Source organism: Lonchura striata, chromosome 6 (genome assembly GCF_046129695.1).
Source record: "Lonchura striata isolate bLonStr1 chromosome 6, bLonStr1.mat, whole genome shotgun sequence".
NCBI lineage: Eukaryota > Metazoa > Chordata > Aves > Passeriformes > Estrildidae > Lonchura > Lonchura striata.
The window spans coordinates 20,280,622-20,302,498 of record NC_134608.1 but is presented as its reverse complement, the minus strand read 5'-3'; the positions used below and the strand labels follow the sequence as shown (position 1 = coordinate 20,302,498).

Here is a 21,877-nt window from a genome sequence, read left to right as displayed (position 1 = left end):
TAGTATTATTTACCATAAAGTTTTTCAGTATTCAGCCAAAGGATTATTTGCACACTGTTTACTCTAAACATGAGCTTCATGATGCTGAACTAGTATCACCAGAAACATTTAGAAGTATTTTGTATCAATCTACCTTTTGGAACTGAACTAAGAATGACAATGTACTGAAGAGTAAACTCTTTGGGGCTTGTAAACACAAACATAATAATTAGGCCAATTTTTTTCAATTACATGTGCAAAACACCAGAAGTATTTCTTGTGTCTCTATGGTGCTAGTCACTGAATATGAAAGACAGGGTAGGCAAACAGTTAATATACAATGTTCAGTTTGTTAGTTGAGAGATTACATAAATGAAGAAATCCTTCTTTCTTGCCCTATTTTGATAAGATCCTACTTACTTGAACCCTTTGCCTTCCAAAAAAAAAAAAAAAAAACCAAAAAAACTCAGACTCCTAGTAGGGAACTCAGTAAGTTGTTAGTTTAGCAGAGAGGCAGGAAAAGCCAACACAGCTGTGTGCAGTGAGATCACCATATTTATCTCACTGGGGCTGAAATCTCTTACTAGAGTCACCTCCCTTCTGTGCAATGTTTCCCAGATTTCAATAACCAAGTCAAACACAGAACAATTTGTAAAAAATATGAACTCTTTAGTTATTCAATTACAGCTGAACATTAATGTTAACACTGGATTCCAGAAGAAAATGTATACGTATTTTGGTGTGGCTATTCTTCCTAATGGACTTCCTAAATACAACCTGGAAAGAATTAACTCAAGTCCTACTGATCTCACTGCCCCAGTAATGAAGGCCACAAAGTCACTTTGGAAAACTCACCATGTAGATTATCAGGCCTTTAAATTCAAAGCTGGATGATTGTTCAAGAAGTATCTTTTTTATAATGCAAAGTTATAACCCTTAAACTGAACATTCCACGTATTTCTTGAGTAATTTTAACATCAGCTATAATAATAATAACGACTTTAAAGTTAATGAAGTGTGTTTGACATCACTTGACGTATCACTTTTTAATACTTGCAGTGCAAATTGGCTTTTCCTTTAAAATTGCTGTTGACTAGATCTGGGAAATTTTCCAAATAGTAGCAGTGATAACAATAATAATAACAAATTGTTTAAAAGCACCTAAAATGCCATTAATTAATAGAATTTCAGTATATAGCAAAGTCTGGAGCCTAACGAACATTAAAGTAAGATTGGTCAGAAACAAATAATGTAAGACATTTTTAATTTAGTTTTCAAGCTATTTAGATAACTCCAGATGATCTCAGTGAAAAATGATTTAAAAAAATTTCTTCATCACCTACTTTAGTAGGAAAGATTGTGTCCTCTAAGAGAATATGGATTAAACCTTGCAAAAGAGGCCACTTTCCTGGAAGCTGTGCACATAATATTCCAAACAATGTTGGAAGATGGTTTGGCACATTTTAGAATGATTTACATATTAAAAAAGTTTTAATAGTCATGGGAAGGTAATTATTTACCAAGTCTTACCAGAAGCTACAGTGTTTTTTAATTTTGAACTTTTGCTCCACAAATATGAGAGGAATAAAGAGTACTGAATTATTTAATTTTGTTAAGTTTCCGAGCTCCTGCAACCAAGGACTTCTTATATCTCTGTGTATGTATATACACACATTCTCTCAAGATATGACAGTGACTCAAAGTCTGGAAGCCACTCCATTCCCAGTCTTTGAAACCTCAAGTATTTAACAAGTCCAAGTTGCCATTTTTGTCTAACACCCCCTTGTTGCTACAAACACACATCCCAGATACAATATTTCCCCTCCCCCCCAGCTAAAGCAGTTAATTAGAAGCAATAAAAAAGTTGGTATAAATCCCGTACAGAAATGGAGCCACGTAATAGATGGGAATTGGAACAACTAATTTTATACAGAACAATCTATGTTTAGGAGGAAGAATGAAGAAAAAACAAGCATATGAAAAATAAGGAAATACAGAAAATGATTGACAGAATTGAAGAACTATAATTTCAGTATTCTGCAACACAAAAACCTGATATTCTTCAAAGTTATTTTTAAAATCTGGAATTGTAACCCATGTTATATGGAAAGCTCAAAAAGTTGGACACCAAAGAAATAAAAATGTGAGCAAGCCATCTCTGTGGAAGCTAAATGACATCCATCTCTCTTACTACCTGAAGAGCAACAACAATGGTACTCCATCTCCGCTTTTCTTTCTGAAAATAAAATTTAGTACTATATGTTTCATTTTTCATTATCTGACTAGATGGTACACTGTCCTCCCTCATCCTTGGCTTTAGAAGGAGCTGATTGCAGTAGCCTGAAGATTTTTGACAGTAAATAGGCTAGAGTGACTTTTTTTCCTCAGTTATTCTTTATAGAAAAAAGGAATCAAAGTCATGATTTGAAAATCCATTAAGATCATGATAGTTTAAAGAGGAGGAAGAACATTTTATCATACCAAATAACACATTCTAATCAAACAGGTCTTGCAGGTTTAGAAATTATACTTTCTAATAATATTTTAATTAGTTTCAGTCTCAAGACTAAAATATAAAGAATACAGCAATATAAAAACCAAAACCAAACTAAACATACTAATTTTCAATGAACATTATCCTGGAGCTTTTTAAAACAAACAAGCTACAGAAATCCCCAACACTCTCCCACACCACATCATATGGTACCACCTGGTACTCAGTTCCCTCCACAGAACACAGCTCCACACAGACACACAGGCTACAAATACAATAAAGTATCTACTTATCCCACCTCAACTGAGTATGTCAGCAATCACATCTCAAACAATGGACTTCTTTGGAAGGTGAGGGATAGCCTCACTAAGCTTGACCTTTGTTAGTCGAACTCAGTCTGGTTTTAACACCTGCAGTTCTGCTTTTACCTGCAACAAGTGCTATCGGCAGGAGCAGACAACACGGAAAGCCTCCAAATACTTCAGAAAACTATGTGATTTGGGCTGATGCTCAGGATCACTTACCTATTGATACCTTTCCTAGGCATTACTGCTCCCCCACTGTCCTTACTTTCCTTCTCCCCAGTGAACAAGCACACTGCAAAGCGCATCAACTCACTGAATTTAGTAAGGGAGGACTTGGTCTCAACAGCTGGAGCCTGAAGGGATGAATGGGTCAAAAACAGCCTGTAAAGCAAACAAATCTGTCAGCTTGGAGTAGTCCCTCCCCTAGTATCTGTTCCAACTGACTGAATTATCCCTGTATCATTGAAAATGCAGTAGTAATTCTGAAGTTACTGGTCACTACTCTTGAATCACACAGCAGTTCTGAGCCTACCAGCCATGGTACAAATGCTATATATGCTGTCACACACATACATGCACACAGAGGGCAAGTTTATAGCATAACTGAAGACAAAATGCATAATGATCCATTCCTCCTTTCTTTGCCCTTCCTAAGGAATGGAAGTGAAAGCATGAGAATCCTTATAGGAAGGGGTGCATTGAATAGTGGCATATTACCAGTGCATATGACTATCAAATCACATCTTCTGTCATCATAACCACTGTGAACACTGAGGGTAACCACACAGGTGGTATCTTTATTTCACAAGATTAAAGATACAGTACAAAATGAATCTGTACATCTTTCTATTAACATAATTTGTTTACACAATTATATTACATTTGACCAGCCTTTATACTGATTTTAAATACAAAATAAATTTACAAAACTCCTACAAGACCCTTTAAAGAACTGTAGCTGATAAAAACAAAGGGTTCCCCCCAATATTCCCTATTTGCCATATGCATTTGCAGTAGTTCAAATCAAACTAAATCTTTTCAGTTTAATATTCTCTGAAACAAAAAAATAGAATTTCAGTTCATTGTTGCCTATCTAAAAGGAAAGCAACTTCCAAAGGTGAGTGTAATCCCCTTTTATAGGCCAAAACTAGCATATAATAGGTGGAAATTAGATAATGCATAGTCTTAAAAAGTCCTTTCACAAGCCATATCTTAATGTTCTCCCCCCAAATTAAAACTTTTTTTTTAAATAAGAGTAGCTGACTTATGGAAGATAACTAAAAAGTGAGTAAAACTATCTTGCAAGAGTCTTACAGGGATGTTTGCATCAAAGGCCTTACCTTCTATTACACCGTCCCATCATGGACAATATAAAGGAAGAAAATTATTTCAACAGATAGCACTGGGACAAGTTTCACCAGTGATGAACTAAAATCCTGTTTTCTCAACAGTTCAGTGTTTCTTTTAACTAGCAGGAACAGCTAATGTCTTTGATTAATAATTTGAGGTGCAGAATAATGCGTTTCTTCATATTTTCCCACAGTTCTCCTACATATAAAAATCCCACCAATAACACTTACTGCTCTGTAGTTCCATTTTCTGTGCAGGGAAAGAAGAGCATGTCTATGAAGGTCAAATAGGCAGGCTCTGGCCTATGTTACTACTCACAAAGAATACAACTTTTCTATTCAAACCATGCTGAACACACCCAGAAAGGTTTCTCTTACATCAAGTTTCCCTTCTTAAATACTCCTGCATATAAACTATAAGATAACCTGTGTGCAACCAAAAGGGAAAAGTACTTCACTGCAGTAAACTGAGCAACTCAGCTTCTTTAGGAAAAAGATGCTTGATTAACTGAGTGCACAAGGAACATATTGCTAGTAAGAGTTAAATATACTTTCCTCAAAAAGCAAGTTTCAGAACAGAGTAGTAAGGGATTGTCACAAAAACTTAAGTCATGGTGTAGATAACTGATTTAGGAAACTTATTTATATCTTTAATCCCTGAGTTAACTTGCCATTATTTATGGTAAGTACCTTTTTCTTCTACCACCACATTCAAATGAATGTCATCTGAAGAGTTGGTGGTAGTAATTTGGTGGAAGGGAAAAAAGCAGGAGAAAGACTTCCTTATTGCTCCTTCAAAAAACAGTTTTTAAAATGAAATAACTTGCTGATCTTCAATTATTTTCTTCTGTTGATTTCTTGGATGTTAAAAATGCATCAGATTCACTGAAAGTCATCTGTAAGACTGTCACATAGCAGCAGTGATAAGAGATTCTCATGCAAGCAAAACAGAGCTTTTAGAATTTAGTTCTAATAGATCAACAACCAAAACATTTTAATAATGCAGTAACAAAATTTCCGAATTGCCTAAGAGATCAATACCAATGAATGAATGAATGGTATTTAACTGAAAAACGATTTCCATACAATCTTTAATTTACTCACGCCAAGCTAAAAAGTTAAGTGACAGTGGCAAAATATTTCAGAGGGAGTGTTCAGAAGTCACAGATATCTTAGAAATGCAGCTGGGGAATGCTGTACATATAAGACACTACATTTAAGTTCAATACTGTTTCATCTGCTAATGATGATTGAGACTGAACATGGCATTCCTCTACTACATGCTGCAACCCTCCACACTAAAATTAAAGATTTGTCTTCATATGACCAGCATAAGCATTGTGAAGTACTGAGAAGTTCTACCTATAATACTAGTACCTTTAATACTAGTCATCCGTGACACTTCCATTTACAAAATAATGGATTGCTTATCTTCTACCCAAACTAGAGATCCATTGTGCAATGATCTCTTTGCACATGTACCAAATATGAAACCATACCAAAATCTCAATTCTAAATAAAGTGTATTGATATGTTGTTGTTGCCAATACACCCGAAAAACATTTGCAAGAAAAGAAGCCCTTAACCCTTTAAACACAACAGCTTCTGTCAGAAAGCAGCTAAAGCCTCCTCATTTGTATTCATTCAGCTTTATGATAGCATATTCAGAGGGTTTAATGCTAGTACAGAAACCAGTATTTCACTACCACTGGAAAATAAGGACAGACAATTATGCATTTTGTGCTCCTAAACTATTCTGCCACTTCCCATCCCCAGCCCCAGAAATTATCGTTCAATGAAAATCATGGCTAAGTGAAGATTCCTCTTGCAGTTTTAAATCATCAGTCCACAGTCTTTACACTCATTAAAAGGCCTTTACACTGACCTGGTGGCATCAAGGAGCCACTAGCCTTCTTTCTTTTTGGATTTTCTTTTACAAGGGGTCCTTGAGATGGCACAGCCAGAGACATTACTGTGACTTTCCTTTATGCCAGGTAGAAGGGAGGCTGGCGACAGCCAGAGCACCCCTGTAGCTTTGGAGTAGCATCACTGGCATAAGCCCATGCCCTTTTGTAGACAGCATGCATTTTTGTGGCTCTTTTTTGTAGATGCATTAAGCAGACACATGCATGAGATACACACATTTCTTTCTTGCAGTGCAAATCACTAACAGGATTGTTGAAAATTAACCACAGAACTTCCAACTCCAAAAGCAAGTCTTACTCACTGAGACGTCTGGCTCTCTCCTTTCTTCAGTGTGCGCAGTAATACTGGTGCTTTCTGCTATCTAGACTCAGCCTCTTGGTAAAGACAAATTTATATTTAGCAACTCTACCCATAGGTTTTCATGCCATGAAGGACTGCAAAGTACACAGTCTCCTGAAAAGTTTTAGAAGTATGTGAGGTCTGGGTGCTGTGTGGACAGTTTTCGACTGACAAGCTTTACAGACTCTATTTGTCCCATTCCACCTCATGGGCAATATACTGACTGCTGAGAACTGTCTAAGGGGAATGCAGGAAAATACCCAAAACAAAGCACAAATGGAGAGTAGCATGTTTGTTGGCTTAGTTTTACAGGGTTTATCAATAATCTATGTTAAACCATCCAAGACAGCCTATATCAAAGTATAAGAAATACTAAAAAAAAAATGAAATACGGACTATAGAAATACTTGGGATGCAGGTCAGAATTTAAGTTCCTAACAGCCCTAATATTTTCAGAATTTTTTTACAGGTTAGCTTCTTGGACTTAAATTTGCCATAAATTTATTATTATTACTTTTATAAAGGGTAACTGCTATCAAGAAGGCAAAAACCTTCCACTGTTAGCCTTCTGTCTCTCTGGGAGATGAAAAGGACTCTGAACAAAGAGGAACTAGATACAGCAGGCAACATTTTTGTAGTAGCACTCTTGTGTTTCCATGAAAAAAGCCATAGTGTTATTCCATTGGCACTGAAATAACATTCAAATCAGTTTCAAAATAATTTTCTTATCCCTGAAAAAAGGCATCATTCTAAGCAGCTTTCAAACATTTTTTTTAACTTCTTTGTGCCTCTTTTGGGGGAGGGACTGTTGATCCAAAGTCCTAATTCACAATGAAAATTGTTCCTTTTGGAAAAATCCAGTTCTTTCATTGAGGCTCTTGTTGCTATTGTGGTGGTTGATGCTCTGGGGGCGGTTCTTGTTGAGGCACAGCTGGCCGCAGTCCTGCTGGTCTGGGAATTGCTTGGTGCTGCCTTTGTCTGTAAGCTATAATTGTTCCCAGGAGCAAGGCAATGATAGTCATAAGGTAAAGGTCCCACTCAGGCCCCAGCAGCTGGTCCATATCAATGTGTGAGAATACCTCTCTCATCTAAGAAAGAAAAAGTCCACATCATGTCAAAGAACACAAATGGGAAATTTGACTTATAACACTTTTCATATATAAGTATCAGTTTTTAAACTTAGTGGCTCTTTTCCTCTCTGAAAAAATAGTATCACATCAGTGACATTCCTAGTTTCCAGGGACTAAAATACCATTAAAACCAAGAGGTGTGCTATATAGAATGAGATACTCTATTTTCTATTTTAGAGATGAAAGTTCCACTATGGAGTTTTATGGCTTTCCCACGAATGACAGAGCATTAAGCCTCAGGACACTTGCGTGGTACAATGCTGAGATTTTTGTAGGTAATGGACAGGGAATTTTGATTGATGTGCCTTTTTGCAAGACCCCTTTTGCGTAAGGATTAGCCAACATGCACTCCTCTGCTTCACTAGTGTATCTGATGATACGACACAGTCACTGCTTATTTAAATCTGCAGCAGCAGACTTAAAACTAGGAAAAGCTGTGTTCTGCATACCAGCTTCTGTGAGTGCTACGTGCGTATTTGCCCAATTGACTTTTGACTGTCCTCAGCCTCAAGACTACTATAATTTGTCAAACTTTGCTGAATTGCCTGAAACTGCATCTGCTCTACGTGATAATAACTTCCATACCATTTTAGTTTACTAACTAATCCAAAAAGGCAGTAACATGTCAGAACACTAAGAAATATTGGAAAGACTCCACTCAGACTCCAGAAAACTTCTTTCTTTCAGGGCCATGACCCAGTAGAAACACTATAAAATACATACACTATCTAATAGAGACACATTTTTTCCCCAACAGAGCTCAAACAACAATAACGGGGTTGTTACAGCTGAATGTAAAATAGCATGAGAATTAGGGATATAGTTTTTTTCCCCTGAGCAATTATGTCAGTTTAATCTGCTTCATTTTGATAGCAGATGGTCATAGGTAAGATCAGTTTTGAGAAATTCCCTTCAAGGGAAGAACAGCACAGAAGAGCACTGCCTGTGCACATTTCAGATTCACAGAGTTGCACAAATAGGAAATAGGCATAAAAGCTTCAATGACTTTCTTAGTATGCAACAGTAGAAAACAAATCTATCCTAAGTTGGCAGAAGGTTCAAGCAATACTTCGACTTAAGTAAAATTACAAATTGAGCTTATTTAAAAAGTGGGAACACATTTGCTGTTTTCTTTTAATTCTGCATTACTTACATTAATTTCTCGTATGTACTGCAAGGAATAAATCACTCCAAGCTTGCAAAGTGCTAGGAAGACTGGAACCTGAGCATCTGGGCTTGCTTCAGCTGCCATGTCATAGAATCGTTTGGCAAGATGAATATCCTGAAGGTAAGAAAATTCAAAGCACAGTTTTGAAGAACTTGAAAAACTAACCATAGATTTTTCTTCTGAGATATGTTCACCTTTGAATATACAAGTAAATGTAAGCTTCAGTTTGAGGATGACGCTATTTTAACTGAAGCCAGAATTCAAGTTCACATTTCCAACACCACAAGAAACATAAGACTAAGAAATCCCAAGTTTTTGAGGACTATGCAGCAGCATTTCTTCTCAGTTACACTACAGTAAGTCTGCTGCACAGTGCAGCTTCTAACCATTTCTGCACATATACACTAATTATATTTTATTACTTGTCCAAAATGCACATAATCTGGCATTAGTGAGAGCAGACTGGCAAAAGTTCAAGCACAGAGAGCAATTTAAGGAATTCTGATTCATGCAAAACTCAGCCTTTTTTAGAATATCCTGGCCCAGCCCCTAGCCTCATCTAAATCAGTCCTAAATATCCATCTTCTCATCATACAGAACACAGAAAGCAAGGACATTACATATTCAGAATTACTAAGACTGGTTTTATACATGCAGTTTCCTTGCTTAGACATTCTCAGTGCTCCTTTCCTCTATGTATATTTACTATCTCTATTTCCCTTGCAATTTAACATTTCATTCCATGGTGGATCTGAAGGAGAGAAAGTATTATTTCTCTGCATGAAGCGAGGCTACATATGGTCATCATGAGCCTCTATGCACTCATTTTGGCTCTCTGTGTAGCCATCTCTGCTTCGGGCTGGAGAACACTGTGCAAATGATGGCATTAGGAATAATTTTCCCATCATGCTGAACACAATGCAATAACCTTTTCAAACTTTTTATTATTTGATCTAAATTGTGTAGTATTCAAGACGGTGGCAAAATAAAAAGGTCCATGCCTGAAAGAATTTTAAGAAAACCTCCATCTTTAGAACTATTGCTTTTAGCTGCAGACTTATTTTCAGAAGTTAACTACCTTTGAGGGCTCAGTTACAAAAGGAAAACCATCCTAAAGTAACATTTGAAAGTAAACTTCAGAGAAAATGCAGTTTGCATACTGTATTGTCACTTTTACATCTAGGTCACTAAGTATTTTTCCAACGTTGATTGCCTGATGCTGCCAAAGTAACAATATTGACTTATGATTTGCTCTGTATTGTTCTCTTATTTTGTCAAAAAAGCAAAAATTGGTCTTTTATAACAGATCAACAGAATAATTAAAAGATGCATATGTAGACAAAAAAAGTTGAAGCTCACTGAAAATAGGGAAAATTAAGCCATTTCTTACAGTTTCATGTCAAGTTATTATTATATTCATGCATTATGCTAAGGTAGGCTGCTCAAAATTAGCATGCATTTGCCAATTATATTATTTTGACACATACAAAAATACATTGCTCTGGATTCCATAAGAATTAACTCATGGACAGAAACACACCATAGGCTTCCTAGGAGAACCACATATACTGTCTTTAGGTGATGTCTGCCTAAATTGAAAACCACATCTGATTTGGTCATGGTTATGCTTTGTTACCTTGTTTTCAAAATGTCATGATACAGGAAACAATTTAACCAGTGCTTCAGAGGACACAAATAATCCTTTACTAAAACACTATGAGCCTGGAGTTGATTTGCATTCATTTCATGACACTTCAAAGTCTTGAAAGCATTTCTGAAGCATATGGCACTCTTTTGCCAATATTCACGGTTTTAGGCAAATGTTTCTTCTCTGTCTGTGCATCATTACTTCACATAGTTAAGTGCAAAGTCAATATACTTGTCCCTTGCCTACTGGTGAGTGTATTGAGAGACACAGTAATTCCAAATTAAGTGGTTAATTATACACTACCCAAAGCCCAGTAATAGTTGTGGACTTAACTGAATATCAGCAAATGTACTCTAACAAAGACTCTCAGTGTACAGCTCACTCACCTGTTTGATGCCCAATCCCTTCTCATGCATGTAGCCCAGATTAAACATTGCTTGAGCACTGTGCTGCTGTTCTGATGCCAGTCGATAGTGAATAAATGCAGTTTCGTAATCAACATCAGTACCAAACCCATAAAAATGGTAATCTCCAAGCTTAATTCTTGCAACAGTATATCCTATAAATCAAAAAACAACAAAAAAGGATAAAATAGCTAGGCAAAGAAACCCTTTTGGCTTCCTATGAAGATGCAGCAGGAGCGTTAATATTACTTTTCACAGTTTGTACAAACTGTTTATCTTTCACCACCCTCTCACATAAACAGCTTTTATTTTTTAAATCTGGCTAAGCTAACCAAAACACAACCAATTTCTATTTCCAGGTAAGACCTTTTCCTAGTAACCCTACCAACATTTTTATTGCTATGAAGTGGTAGCAGCTGAAAACGCATAACATGTTCATGATTAGTCCCTTATTACAGAAAAACTTTTCATTTTCTATATGGCCTTTAAAGGATTCAACTTCTTTTTTAAAAGCAGTAAACTAGAAAACTACGCTGGAAACTTTAAAAATAGTGTCTCATCATTCATGTCATCATTTCAATTTCTTAACTTTCAACTAAAAGCCTTTAAAGTCTGAATTTGCATGGTACTCTTGCTCTAAATTCAAAAACCTTTGGAAGTTAGATACTTCAAGATATTTCATCATTAAGTTAAGTTTTGGTTATTTTAGGGTAGGTAAACAAGCAGAATTTAAATTTGTGCTGTTTGGACATCAAGGATGCATTCTTCATCACTGCTTACTTTGAATAGGAAATTGCATTTCTTAATAAATGATAAAAAGTAACAAATTACTCTTAAAGATTTTTGATTTATTTTCCCAAGCAGATATATTTTTAGAAAAGTCAGTGCAAACATCACTAATGTTGTTTAACACTGCTCTACAACTCCATATGGAACAACAAGAGAAATACAAAGTATATTTGTCATTTAGTCCTTTTAGTCTTCAGAACCACGGAAAGGCTCAGACATGCAAGGATATTGTAATGACACTATAGCTAACAATAGACCTAAGAATATCAACTACCCTGTCTGGGATACAACTTCTGTTAACAGGAGGAGGAAAACTTTCCTCTTTACATGTTTCATAGCAAAACAGATGAAACTGGGCATTAATAGCTCTACTAAATAATAAGGAAACCTTCCCATCTGATCATCTGGGAGGCACTCTGGCCATCTCACTCCCACCACGACAGACTGTTACTGCAGGGACTGAAGCTCCTTCCTCCTTTGCAGTGGGTGGCTGCAAGGGCTGATTGGTGCTTGACTCCCTACTTGTGCCATTGTCATGCAGTCAAACAAGCTTTCTTTACTGGTTCAACCCTGGATTTCCAAGAGCAGAGTCCCAGATGTCTGAATCTCTTAAACAATTTAATAATGGCACAGTAACACAAAAAAGAGCTTGAGCTTGTATTTCTGAGGAGGAATCCCAAATAAAAAAATCCCTGGGCTTTTATACCCTCACAATCTGTTCATACTTAAGTCTGGGGTTCTTGGCTCCTGCTGTGTCTTGTCACTTGGCTTGACCACAGGTCCCTGAGCCCCTTGTTATGGAAAAGGTCGGCAGTTCATGGCCCCTTGCCTCTGGCTCCTCCCACACAGAGCTCAACTTGCAGCTCACACTGCAGTTGCAAACCTACACTAAATGTATCCCTCAACATAAAAAGAAACAGATTAGAATTGTGAGGTACACACATACCTTGAGAAGCTGCCCTATTCCAGTGAAGCAAAGCTCGAGGATAGGTTTCATTTTCTCCTACTATGCTAGCTTCTTCTAAAGAAGAAAATAATCCAGTTAAATAGAGCCATGGTATATGCACACACAACCACAAAAAAACCCCTGCTTATCTTCAGTCTGCTGAAATATATTAAAAACTTGAAGCAATCTGTGTTATAGAACAAACAAGATTTAACCCATCTGAAACTCATAAAACCCGCTTTCATTTATATGGCCTTTCCATTTATCTGACCACATAATAGGGCTAGGAACAAACTATATAATTTCACCCTGAACTATGCTTTACCAAGCGTCTGTCCCATTCCAGCTGTAGGAGATTCTGATGCATACTTGAGGAATGACAGAAAATGCAAGTCTTAAGAGCACATAATTTGGACTTTGACAAATACAAGGCTGAAGTAAAAGCTGTTATAGTTTTGGCCATCTGAAACCCAGGACTAGTCAAGTAAAACAAAGGCTTAAACTCCTTAACCAGCCAGACTGTAGTCTCTTACATGGCAGTGCTTCAGCTACTTCAGAAGTTGTCCATGACATAGTTTAAAGGTTCATGAACTACTGGATAATTCAAAGGATTTATAACTTGAACTTCTAGTGTAATTATGGTTTTAGCTGTAGTATCCCACAGCTGACACAAAGATTTTGTATAAAACCTGTCAAGTAATTGTAAAACAATCTCCAGTTGAAATGTAGATATATCTGAGTAAAGACAATCAAGAGTTTTAACTCGGGGAAAAACGCTGTTTCTTTGCAAGCATGCACTTCCTGCCAAGACTGTCATTACTGTACCTTATCTAAAGATTATTAACTCAGACACCTTTAAAAAACATTAACTAGAAATGAAGATGTTAGATTAGCCCACCAGCCACCAATAGGTGCTTTCAATACTAAGACAAAGCTGGCATTGACACCTAGATTTGCTATAGAGAAAGTTTAAAATACTGTGTTTTTCAGTTTCTAGAAAGATTTGCCATTGCACTTCCATTGTCTCCCAATGACTTCAAACTCAAATAAATCCACGTTCAAGCCATCTAGTTCCAGTAAGACATATAGGACAAGTTTTTTTTCAAATCTAAGAGAATTAACACCTGCTTCAAGAGTAGCATCAGTAAAGTCACACAAAGAAGAAGGTGCTGAGAAAATGCATTACAAGAGAAAGAACAAAGGACACTATGACTTCTATGCATAGTACAGGTCAAAAGTAAATCTAATGCAATCCTTACTTTTACAATTGTGCTTGGGAAATCCAAGGGAAGAGAATTTTTAGGACTGTGCAATTTTCTAAAGACTCTCTGTTTATGCCATTTTAAAATCCCTAAGTCAGAAATTAAATGTATTTTAACTTTCAGCCTATGAAATCATCTTTAGAAGTGAAAATGAAAACTCATTATTTTCCAGTGTGAAGAGCAGGAAAGAGGACAAGAGCTTCATTAAAGTTCTAACATTCCACCTCCAGAAAAACCCTTTCCAGTACATATTCAGATTCTTACTCTGATCAAGTATGAAAGCAGCATTGCTTTGTGCAACTTCATAGCCTTGCTCTGCCAGAAGAAGATACTGAACCACAGCAGAATTTGAATCACCATCTTTATAGCTGTTGTAGGCAGTCATCAGTCTTTCAGACCAACGCCCCCGTTCACAGACATTCTTAAACAACTGCAGAGGAAAAATGAAGGGGGAGGATACTGGTTGTCAGGAACTTCAAAAATGTAGGTTTTGCAAGAAATAACACTTTAACATTCTGATGTCTGTTCAAAATATTTGTGTTTCACATGAAAACATGACAAGCAAGCTCCACTGCTCAAGAAAGGCTTACTTTAAGATACAAGTTGCTAAGCAGATAGATGCTTAGCAACTTGTAAGATTCTTAGTAAGTAAAGACAGTAACTTGTAAGATTCAGATGCTTACACAGAATTATTTAGTATCTTAGTTTTGTTACACTTAAAACCAAGAATAAAAGAAGAATTTGGCACTTAGAAGTTGCTGTTGCTTGTTTTGCATTACGTTATTTTAATTTTCTTCAAAGTTAACAAAGGAAAGAGAAACCTGACATAACAAAAAAACCAAAGATTTTTCTCATGAAATACAAACAAGTTTGCTAATGTATCACTTTCCCTTTTGATAGCCTTGACTCGGCAGTCAATGCTGGAAACGTCCTATACAGGCTGATGTGGTTATAGCCAATCTCTCACAAGTCACTATTATTGATCTTGACAAGCAGGTGACCTTACCTCAACAGCAGTATGACAGGACCGCATCACTCCAGTGCCAGTAGCATGCATCTGAGCCAGATTATAAAAAGCAAGGATGTGGCCACCCTGGGAGGCTAAGTTAAAGTATTTCAAAGCTTGTTTATAGTCTTTCTTGACTCCAATGCCATCTAAAAGAAAGATTAAATACTTGCTATTAATTCCTCCTGAAAAGCAGCGTTGTATGAAACAGTACTTTTTAAAATTACTCTAGAAAAGCTTTGTGAAAAAGTCAGGAAAAAACAGAGTGAAATACTAGTTCAATGTAGTAAGCCCACTCTACATGCAGTGTATGCACACTTCTATTGCCACCTAGTGAACAGTAACTGAAAGGGCAGGTGCTTAGACCTGCAAATGGTTTTGATGCCACTTACTGTAATACATGGAACCTAGTTGAAGCTGTCCATCAACCCATCCCTGTTCTGCAGCCTTCTGGAAATACTTCAGTGCTAGCTCATAGTTCTGCAGGAAGATTTGGTCCAGTCATTAGAGCCTTGCAATACACCAAAGTTTAAGAGAGAAAATATGCATGTGCATATGTGAAAGGACAGATCTGTTTTACAGAAAAATTACAGCAAGATTTTCCAGTGAAAATATTCCCCTGTTCAAAATATGGAAGCAAAAAACGAAATAGACTACAATGATATTTCACCTGTTGTAACTCTGCAGCTATCTCAAAGCTGGCATCCACATATAGCATTGCTATGAACAGTTATGCTTAACAGAATGGAAGCCCTGTTCTGTTTCTGGAACACCTACTTATTTCCTCAACTTTGGGCTAATTCACATTTTGAGTACCTGTTTGCAGAGCTTAATATAAAACATTTGATAAGAAACCTTCCTGTGGGAAAAGCAATAAAGCAAATGAACTAATTAAAAGTTTCAGTGTTTCTTCACTCCCACAAGAGTCACAAAATGGGGACAGTTAGGATTTGTTTTATTTCACAAGAAAATTATAGACAAGCTCAAATCTCCTGTTAAAATGCACACTTCTATGCATTTCTAATAGCTTAAGCAATATTTTCAAACTTCTGAGAGCAAAATCAAGATGTTTCTTTCATAGCTGCTAATTCCATAGAGCATTTTTTTTTTTTACATTACAGATTTCCCCAAGGAATTTTCAGTCAAACAGGAATTTTCAATTAAGCTTTCCATAGTACTTCCCTCCAGGAAAAAAAAAAAAAAAAAATCTGTTGGCAACAAAAAGTCACACAATCACCTATGATTAGAAAGACGACTGTCAAAAGCTTACCACTGGAACACCTCTTCCATAGAGGTAAGCCATTCCTAATCCACTCTGTCCAACTGGATTACCCTGAAAACACAGAAGAACACTTCTGCAAAGAAAGGCAAAACTTACACCTATATCTTTCAAATCTCATATGTCTTTAATATCATGAAAACATATAGTACTCAAAAGAGATTAATTTTTTGCTCCCAGTAGTAGTTATTTAGGGAGGAAACAGCATTTGCACTAACTTTCATTCACTAACTACACAGCTGATGAACAGGGAAAAAGCTTTCAGCATTAGTTATGAAAGCCTACTGTACACTTTTACAGTGTCATACAAAATGTAGTACCCATAAACCTAGAAAGGTGGGGCATTAATAACTTAGTTATCTTTAGTTTTTCCCACTTCAAAGTGTTTTGGGTGCTACAGAAGCTTGCAAAATAACTTCAGTAACTCTAAGAACGTGTGTTAAGGGTGGAATGGTGACTGTCCTGTAGGCTACATTGCTAACCACTGACCCTACAGAAGCAGGCACTATGGCACTGCTTCAGTGCCAGGACAGGCAATGGGACACATCAGAAAGTTTCATTCAATGCAGGGTGAGCACATTGAGAGATCCTCACTTTAGCACAGAGATGTGGAACAGCATTCTGACTGTGGAAAGTAAGAGCCACGAAGGCAGTTATCTTACAACAGCTCCTTCAGAACTTAATCTACTGTGATTCACATGCTGAACACCCTTCCTGGAGGACTACTTATGCTTTAATTGTACAAACACTATCATAAGGCATAGATCAAAGACACATATAAGGGATTAACATGATCAAAAAACATCATCCCAAAAAGCAAACATTCCAGTGAGATGAGACGTATAAAACTATTATATGTTCCCGTAACAGCAGCACTGTAAATTCCTGTGGCAAGACAACTACAAATTAACAAAAACTAGCACTTCACAGAATTGCAGACTATTTAGGTGGACAGTATTTCATATTGATGAAATAGAGTTAGACTCTATTAATGAGAGTTAGACTCCTTATGCTGAACAGAGCTTCATGAAGCACCATGGCCAGAGCAGTTTTTGACATCTTAGGCAAGTAAGATTATGGGCAAATTAAAGTGGGAATAAGTGTCTGCACATGGAAGAGCATATGAAGCATTTGCAGCATTTCAGAGTTTATCAGCTTAGTGCACGTGGTGTAGTTCCACCTTACAGATAATCATACCATATCAGCAGCTTTCTTGAAATACTGAAGGGCTGTTTCATTGCTCTGAGGTACAACATCACTTCCTTCTGAATACATCTGAAAGAGAAAGCCATTACTGAAGAACAGCCAAAGTAGTCAGTTTAGCATGAAGACCATGAAACATCTTCACTTTACATATTGAGAGGGAGTTACTGTACTTAGATTATACTGACTATTGCATTACTGAATAATCATTAAAACTTGTCCAGATGCAGAAAATACACCTCTCTGCTGTAAAATTCAGAGGGTTTAACTTTCTCATGGAAAATGAACTGCCCATTAAATTAACTTTTTTTTAATGACAATACCCTTCACTATTACCAATGTACAGTGAAAAACATGCAATCGAGCACAAGTCTTGAGACCAGTGGCCATCAAACTGTATTGGCAGTCAAAATACTTTGCAAAAACATAGCAAAAATTGGTTCACTTCAACAACAATTAGCAACAAAACACTCAACCAATAGAGAAAGCAGGAACTGCAATTTCTTCTGTCAGGTGCCTTGAACAGCATATTATGCTATTCTTTTAGGCTTTAAGGACATTAACTTTGAATCCTCTACTACAATGACAGCCTGAAAAAGATGATCTAGAGCTGGTGCTTATTGTAGCCTAACCTTAGAAGGTACTCAAATGGATTAATAAGGATTTAGCTCCTCATAGGCTGAAGATAGTCTGCAACCTAGATCTCAGACAGGTGACCTAAATACCTTTCTAAGAAGTAACTCATTATCACCACTGCCAGCAGCCTGCCAATCATGTTTTAAATTAAAAATCATAGAACAGATTGGGTTAAAGATAATCTAGATCCAACTGCCATGACATGGGCAGGGACTAGACTAGGTTGCTGAGGGCCCAAACCAGCCTGACCTTGAACACTTCCAGGGATGGGACACCCACAACTACTCTGGGCAACCTGTTCCACTGGCTCACCACCCTCTGAATAAAGAACTTTGGCCCTAACATTTAACCTAAATCTCTCCTCATTTAGTTTAAAACCATTCCCCCGTGTCCTATCACCACCTGTTGTGCAAAATGTTACTCTCCCTCTTTTTTGTAAGACACTTTTAGGTATTGGAAGGCTGCAATGAGGTCTCCCCAAAGCCTTCTCTTCTCCAGGCTGAAAAGCCCCAGCTGTCTCAGCCTGCCTAAACTGGGAAAGTGCTCCATCCTTCTGATAATCTTTATGGCCCTCTTCTGATTAACTCCAACAGGTCCATGTCTTTCCTGTGCTGTGGAGTGCACACCTGGACAATGCACTCCAGGTGGGGTCTCATGAGGGCAGAGTAGAGGGGGAGAATCACCTCCCTCAGCCTGTTGGCCACTCCTCTTTTGATGCAGGCCAGGATGCTGTTTGCCTTTTGGGCTGCAAGTGCACACTGTTGGGTCATGTCCAGCTCTTTACCCATGAGATCCCCCTACTTCTTCTTCATAAGACTGCTCTCAATGAGATCATTTCCCAGTCTGTACTCATATTTGTACAGGTGCAGCCCTCCCATTTGCACTTATTGAGCTTCATGAGGTTCTAATGGGCCCACATCTCAGGATTGTCCAGGTCCCTTTGGGTGGCCTCCGATCCTTCTGTTGTCACTGCACTGCTCAGCCTGGTGTCATCTGCAAACTTGCTGAGGCTGCACTCGATCTCACTGTCTGTGTCACTGGTAAAGACATTAGAGAGCACCAGTCCCAGGACTGAGCCCTGAGGAATCCCCCTTGTCACAGCCTCCACCTGGACATAGAGCCATTAATCACAACTCTCCAATTCCTTATCTCCCAGGTATTCCACCCCTCCAATCCTTTTCTCTCCAATTTGAAGACAAGGATGTTATATGGGACCATGCCAAAGGCCTTACAGAAATCTAGATAGCTGCTACCAGACATTCTCTTGCTGACCATTGTTTTCACTCCATCATAGAAGGCAATCAGATGGGTCAGATAAGATTTGCCTCTAGACAAAAAAGGCCTTAAATCTGAGATTACAGAAACAAAGGCCCAACCTGCAGATAGATTCAAGTTTTAGTGCAAAGAAAGTACAGGCAATTCTGACTCAGATGCCTCAATTCTCTACACAGAATGAAATGGAAAGAATTTCCTTCCCATTTCCTTTCACAACTTAAAACTTTGCCCAGCAGAAAATATTAAGAAGCCTAGTTTTCCCTCACACATTGTGAGGAAAAGAATAGTTGCCTATTTAAAGTTTTGAACTCCACCACAGAAAAATGACATTCAAATATTTGTTTGATTAAAAAAAACCCTGTAGTTCAAGCACTGTTTAAAAAAACTCCAAAAATTCCTGAAGTAAAGGAAAACTTAGAAAAGACATAACAGACTACAACACTCAAATCTTGCAGAAAAATTCAAAACAGGAGATAAACTGCAATAATTAGATTCCAGAATTCAAGTTTTAGATTGACTGATATCAGAAAGTAGGAAATATTTTCTAATTTTCATTGCAAGGCATTTTTCTTACTTTTCAGAGTATTTATATCTTACCTTTCCCAGAAAAGCCATAGCATGGGAATTGCCAGCATTAGCTGCTTGATTGAAGTATTCAAATGCTCGCTGTAGAAAAGAAAATAAGTGTTTTAATTACCATCACTATGATTTTAGCTACTTTTCTTGCAAATGGAGTAGAAGCAGGTAGATTTGTTTACCAAGTTACCAGGTTCTTTTGTGAATAAAAGTTACCAATCCCACCTATTTTAATATATGTGACAGGGTTCTTCACTTATTTAACTGCAATATTAAGTAGCAATCCTTCTCACAGTGTATTTCAAAAACCAGAAGGGGGAAAACCAACAAACTACAACTGCTACTATGCACTAGCTACACAGATAAATCTTTCTTATTGTACCATCAAACCTCGTTTAGAATAGGTGAGATTTGCCAATTCCTATTCTACTTTTACACAGAAATTGGTTATACTCCTTCTGACCATTCACTATCATCTCTGAACCCTCCTGAAGCAGTAATTTTAAGGTATTTTAAATATGATGACAAATTTCTGTTAAATAATTACTGTATTGGATTAAATAATCCTCAGGACTCCATATCCTTAGCACTCCATTTTTTCAATACAAACTTCAGAATGAGGTTAGCTATTTTAACGTCCATAAGAAAGGTAGCTTGGCTTACAGCTGCAGAAGTTCTATTTTCTATGCACACTTAATATCTTTAATATTTACAGTTGCAGTGTTTTGTCTACAGAAGCAAAAGATTCATGCATTCATCACTAATGCATGCTCACAGCATCATGAAGATTGTACCACATTTACAAAAGCTCAACCAGCTCCAATACTACTTGATAAGAAGTTTTTATTTATGACATTCTTATTTCTAATGTTAATCTTAAACTAATTATGTAAAAAAATCAGTTCCATCTTCTAGTCACATAGGGACTAAGTTTTATTGAATAAGGCTATTGAAATTGTTACATATCATACAGTGGTACTTACATACTTTTGCATCACTTTCTCAGTTATACTTTCTCCCCCTCTGCCTAGTGTAATATGCATCAGAGATATAGAGAAAAGGTACCTGATGATTTTGCTCTACTCCTCTTCCTCCATGCAAGTGCAACTGTCCAAGGCCAACCTAAAAAAAAATTTTACATTGCAAATACGTGACTTTTCCCTTGGGACATCCTTTTTCTAGCAATACAGATACAGGTGAGCTAATTACATGCACAGAGATAGACAATATCAGAGTTAAAAGATGCCACAAAGTTTGAAGGCACAGATTTGCTTCAATAACTGGAGTACAGTCCTACTTTTTCACACTAGCCTAAATGGAAATTTATCCTAGATAGAAGCAATATACTGTCCTAGATGTAAAGTAACAACTGTTCATCTGAATCCTGCCTACCTAAGTCTTAAGTGATACATGATCAAGTTGGCTTGGGAAAATTTGCCTCTATTAGCATCCTCCCCTCCTGGATTGTGTGTAGAAGAGGTCCGGTCTGCAGCATGCAGAAGTCACACAAGAGCAGGAGCAGTGAGAAACTGAAATCCCTTGTCAAGACCAGTATTTTTATCTAGCCTTAGTCAAGATCTCATTCCTAAGATGCTAAACTTGTTTTCAAAAAACCCTGCATTTTCTGGCCAAGTTCTACCTTAAACACACTAAAATATAAGTCTCTCCACATAACAACTAAGGAGAAAATAGGAAACAGGTTGATTCCAGATGAAGAGAACACTAAAGCTCCAATGCCTTCCAATATTTCATAAAGCTGTTCCTATAATTCTTGAAAATGTCTGAATGTCATCAGGTGAACTGACTCTTACCTGTGCTTGTACATCTCCCTTCTCTGCTAAAAACTGGTAATACTGGATCAAGTCTTCTTCTAGCATCCCACTTGCCATTCCCGGATTTTCTACTTCATCTGCTAAGCGAATTCGCTGAACCACTGTGCCACCAGTCAAGGAAATGTCACTAGCAACTGGAAAACAGATGAGATAAATTTTCAGACAGGTTTTTTCAATACAGAAGTTACACCATATCTTAGTAAAACCAGATGTCTACAGAGCTTCAAGATGCTACTCAAGAGAGAATTAATTACTTTGATATCCTTTAAGACATTCCAATAGAGATAAAAATAGCATAATCTAACGAAGAGACAAATGGATAACTTGTTTA

The 21,877-nt window shown here is 37.1% G+C and overlaps 1 protein-coding gene across 1 annotated transcript in view; it reads right to left on the bottom strand.

Annotated features, from left to right (window-relative positions):
- Window positions 1–3,549: 3,549 nt before the first annotated feature.
- SEL1L (SEL1L adaptor subunit of SYVN1 ubiquitin ligase) overlaps window positions 3,550–21,877 on the bottom strand; it is a 34,507-nt gene continuing 16,179 nt past the window's right edge. Inside the window, exons 10-21 of the mRNA XM_021542882.3 lie at window positions 21,526–21,680; window positions 20,780–20,836; window positions 19,736–19,804; window positions 17,222–17,299; window positions 16,016–16,078; window positions 15,138–15,225; window positions 14,746–14,894; window positions 14,004–14,169; window positions 12,478–12,552; window positions 10,725–10,897; window positions 8,676–8,804; window positions 3,550–7,480 (exon numbers count right to left, since the gene is read on the bottom strand). Of these exons, the coding sequence (XP_021398557.3) occupies window positions 7,277–7,480; window positions 8,676–8,804; window positions 10,725–10,897; window positions 12,478–12,552; window positions 14,004–14,169; window positions 14,746–14,894; window positions 15,138–15,225; window positions 16,016–16,078; window positions 17,222–17,299; window positions 19,736–19,804; window positions 20,780–20,836; window positions 21,526–21,680 (1,406 nt within the window). The 3' untranslated portion in view covers window positions 3,550–7,276. The remainder of the gene's footprint in view (window positions 7,481–8,675; window positions 8,805–10,724; window positions 10,898–12,477; window positions 12,553–14,003; window positions 14,170–14,745; window positions 14,895–15,137; window positions 15,226–16,015; window positions 16,079–17,221; window positions 17,300–19,735; window positions 19,805–20,779; window positions 20,837–21,525; window positions 21,681–21,877) is intronic.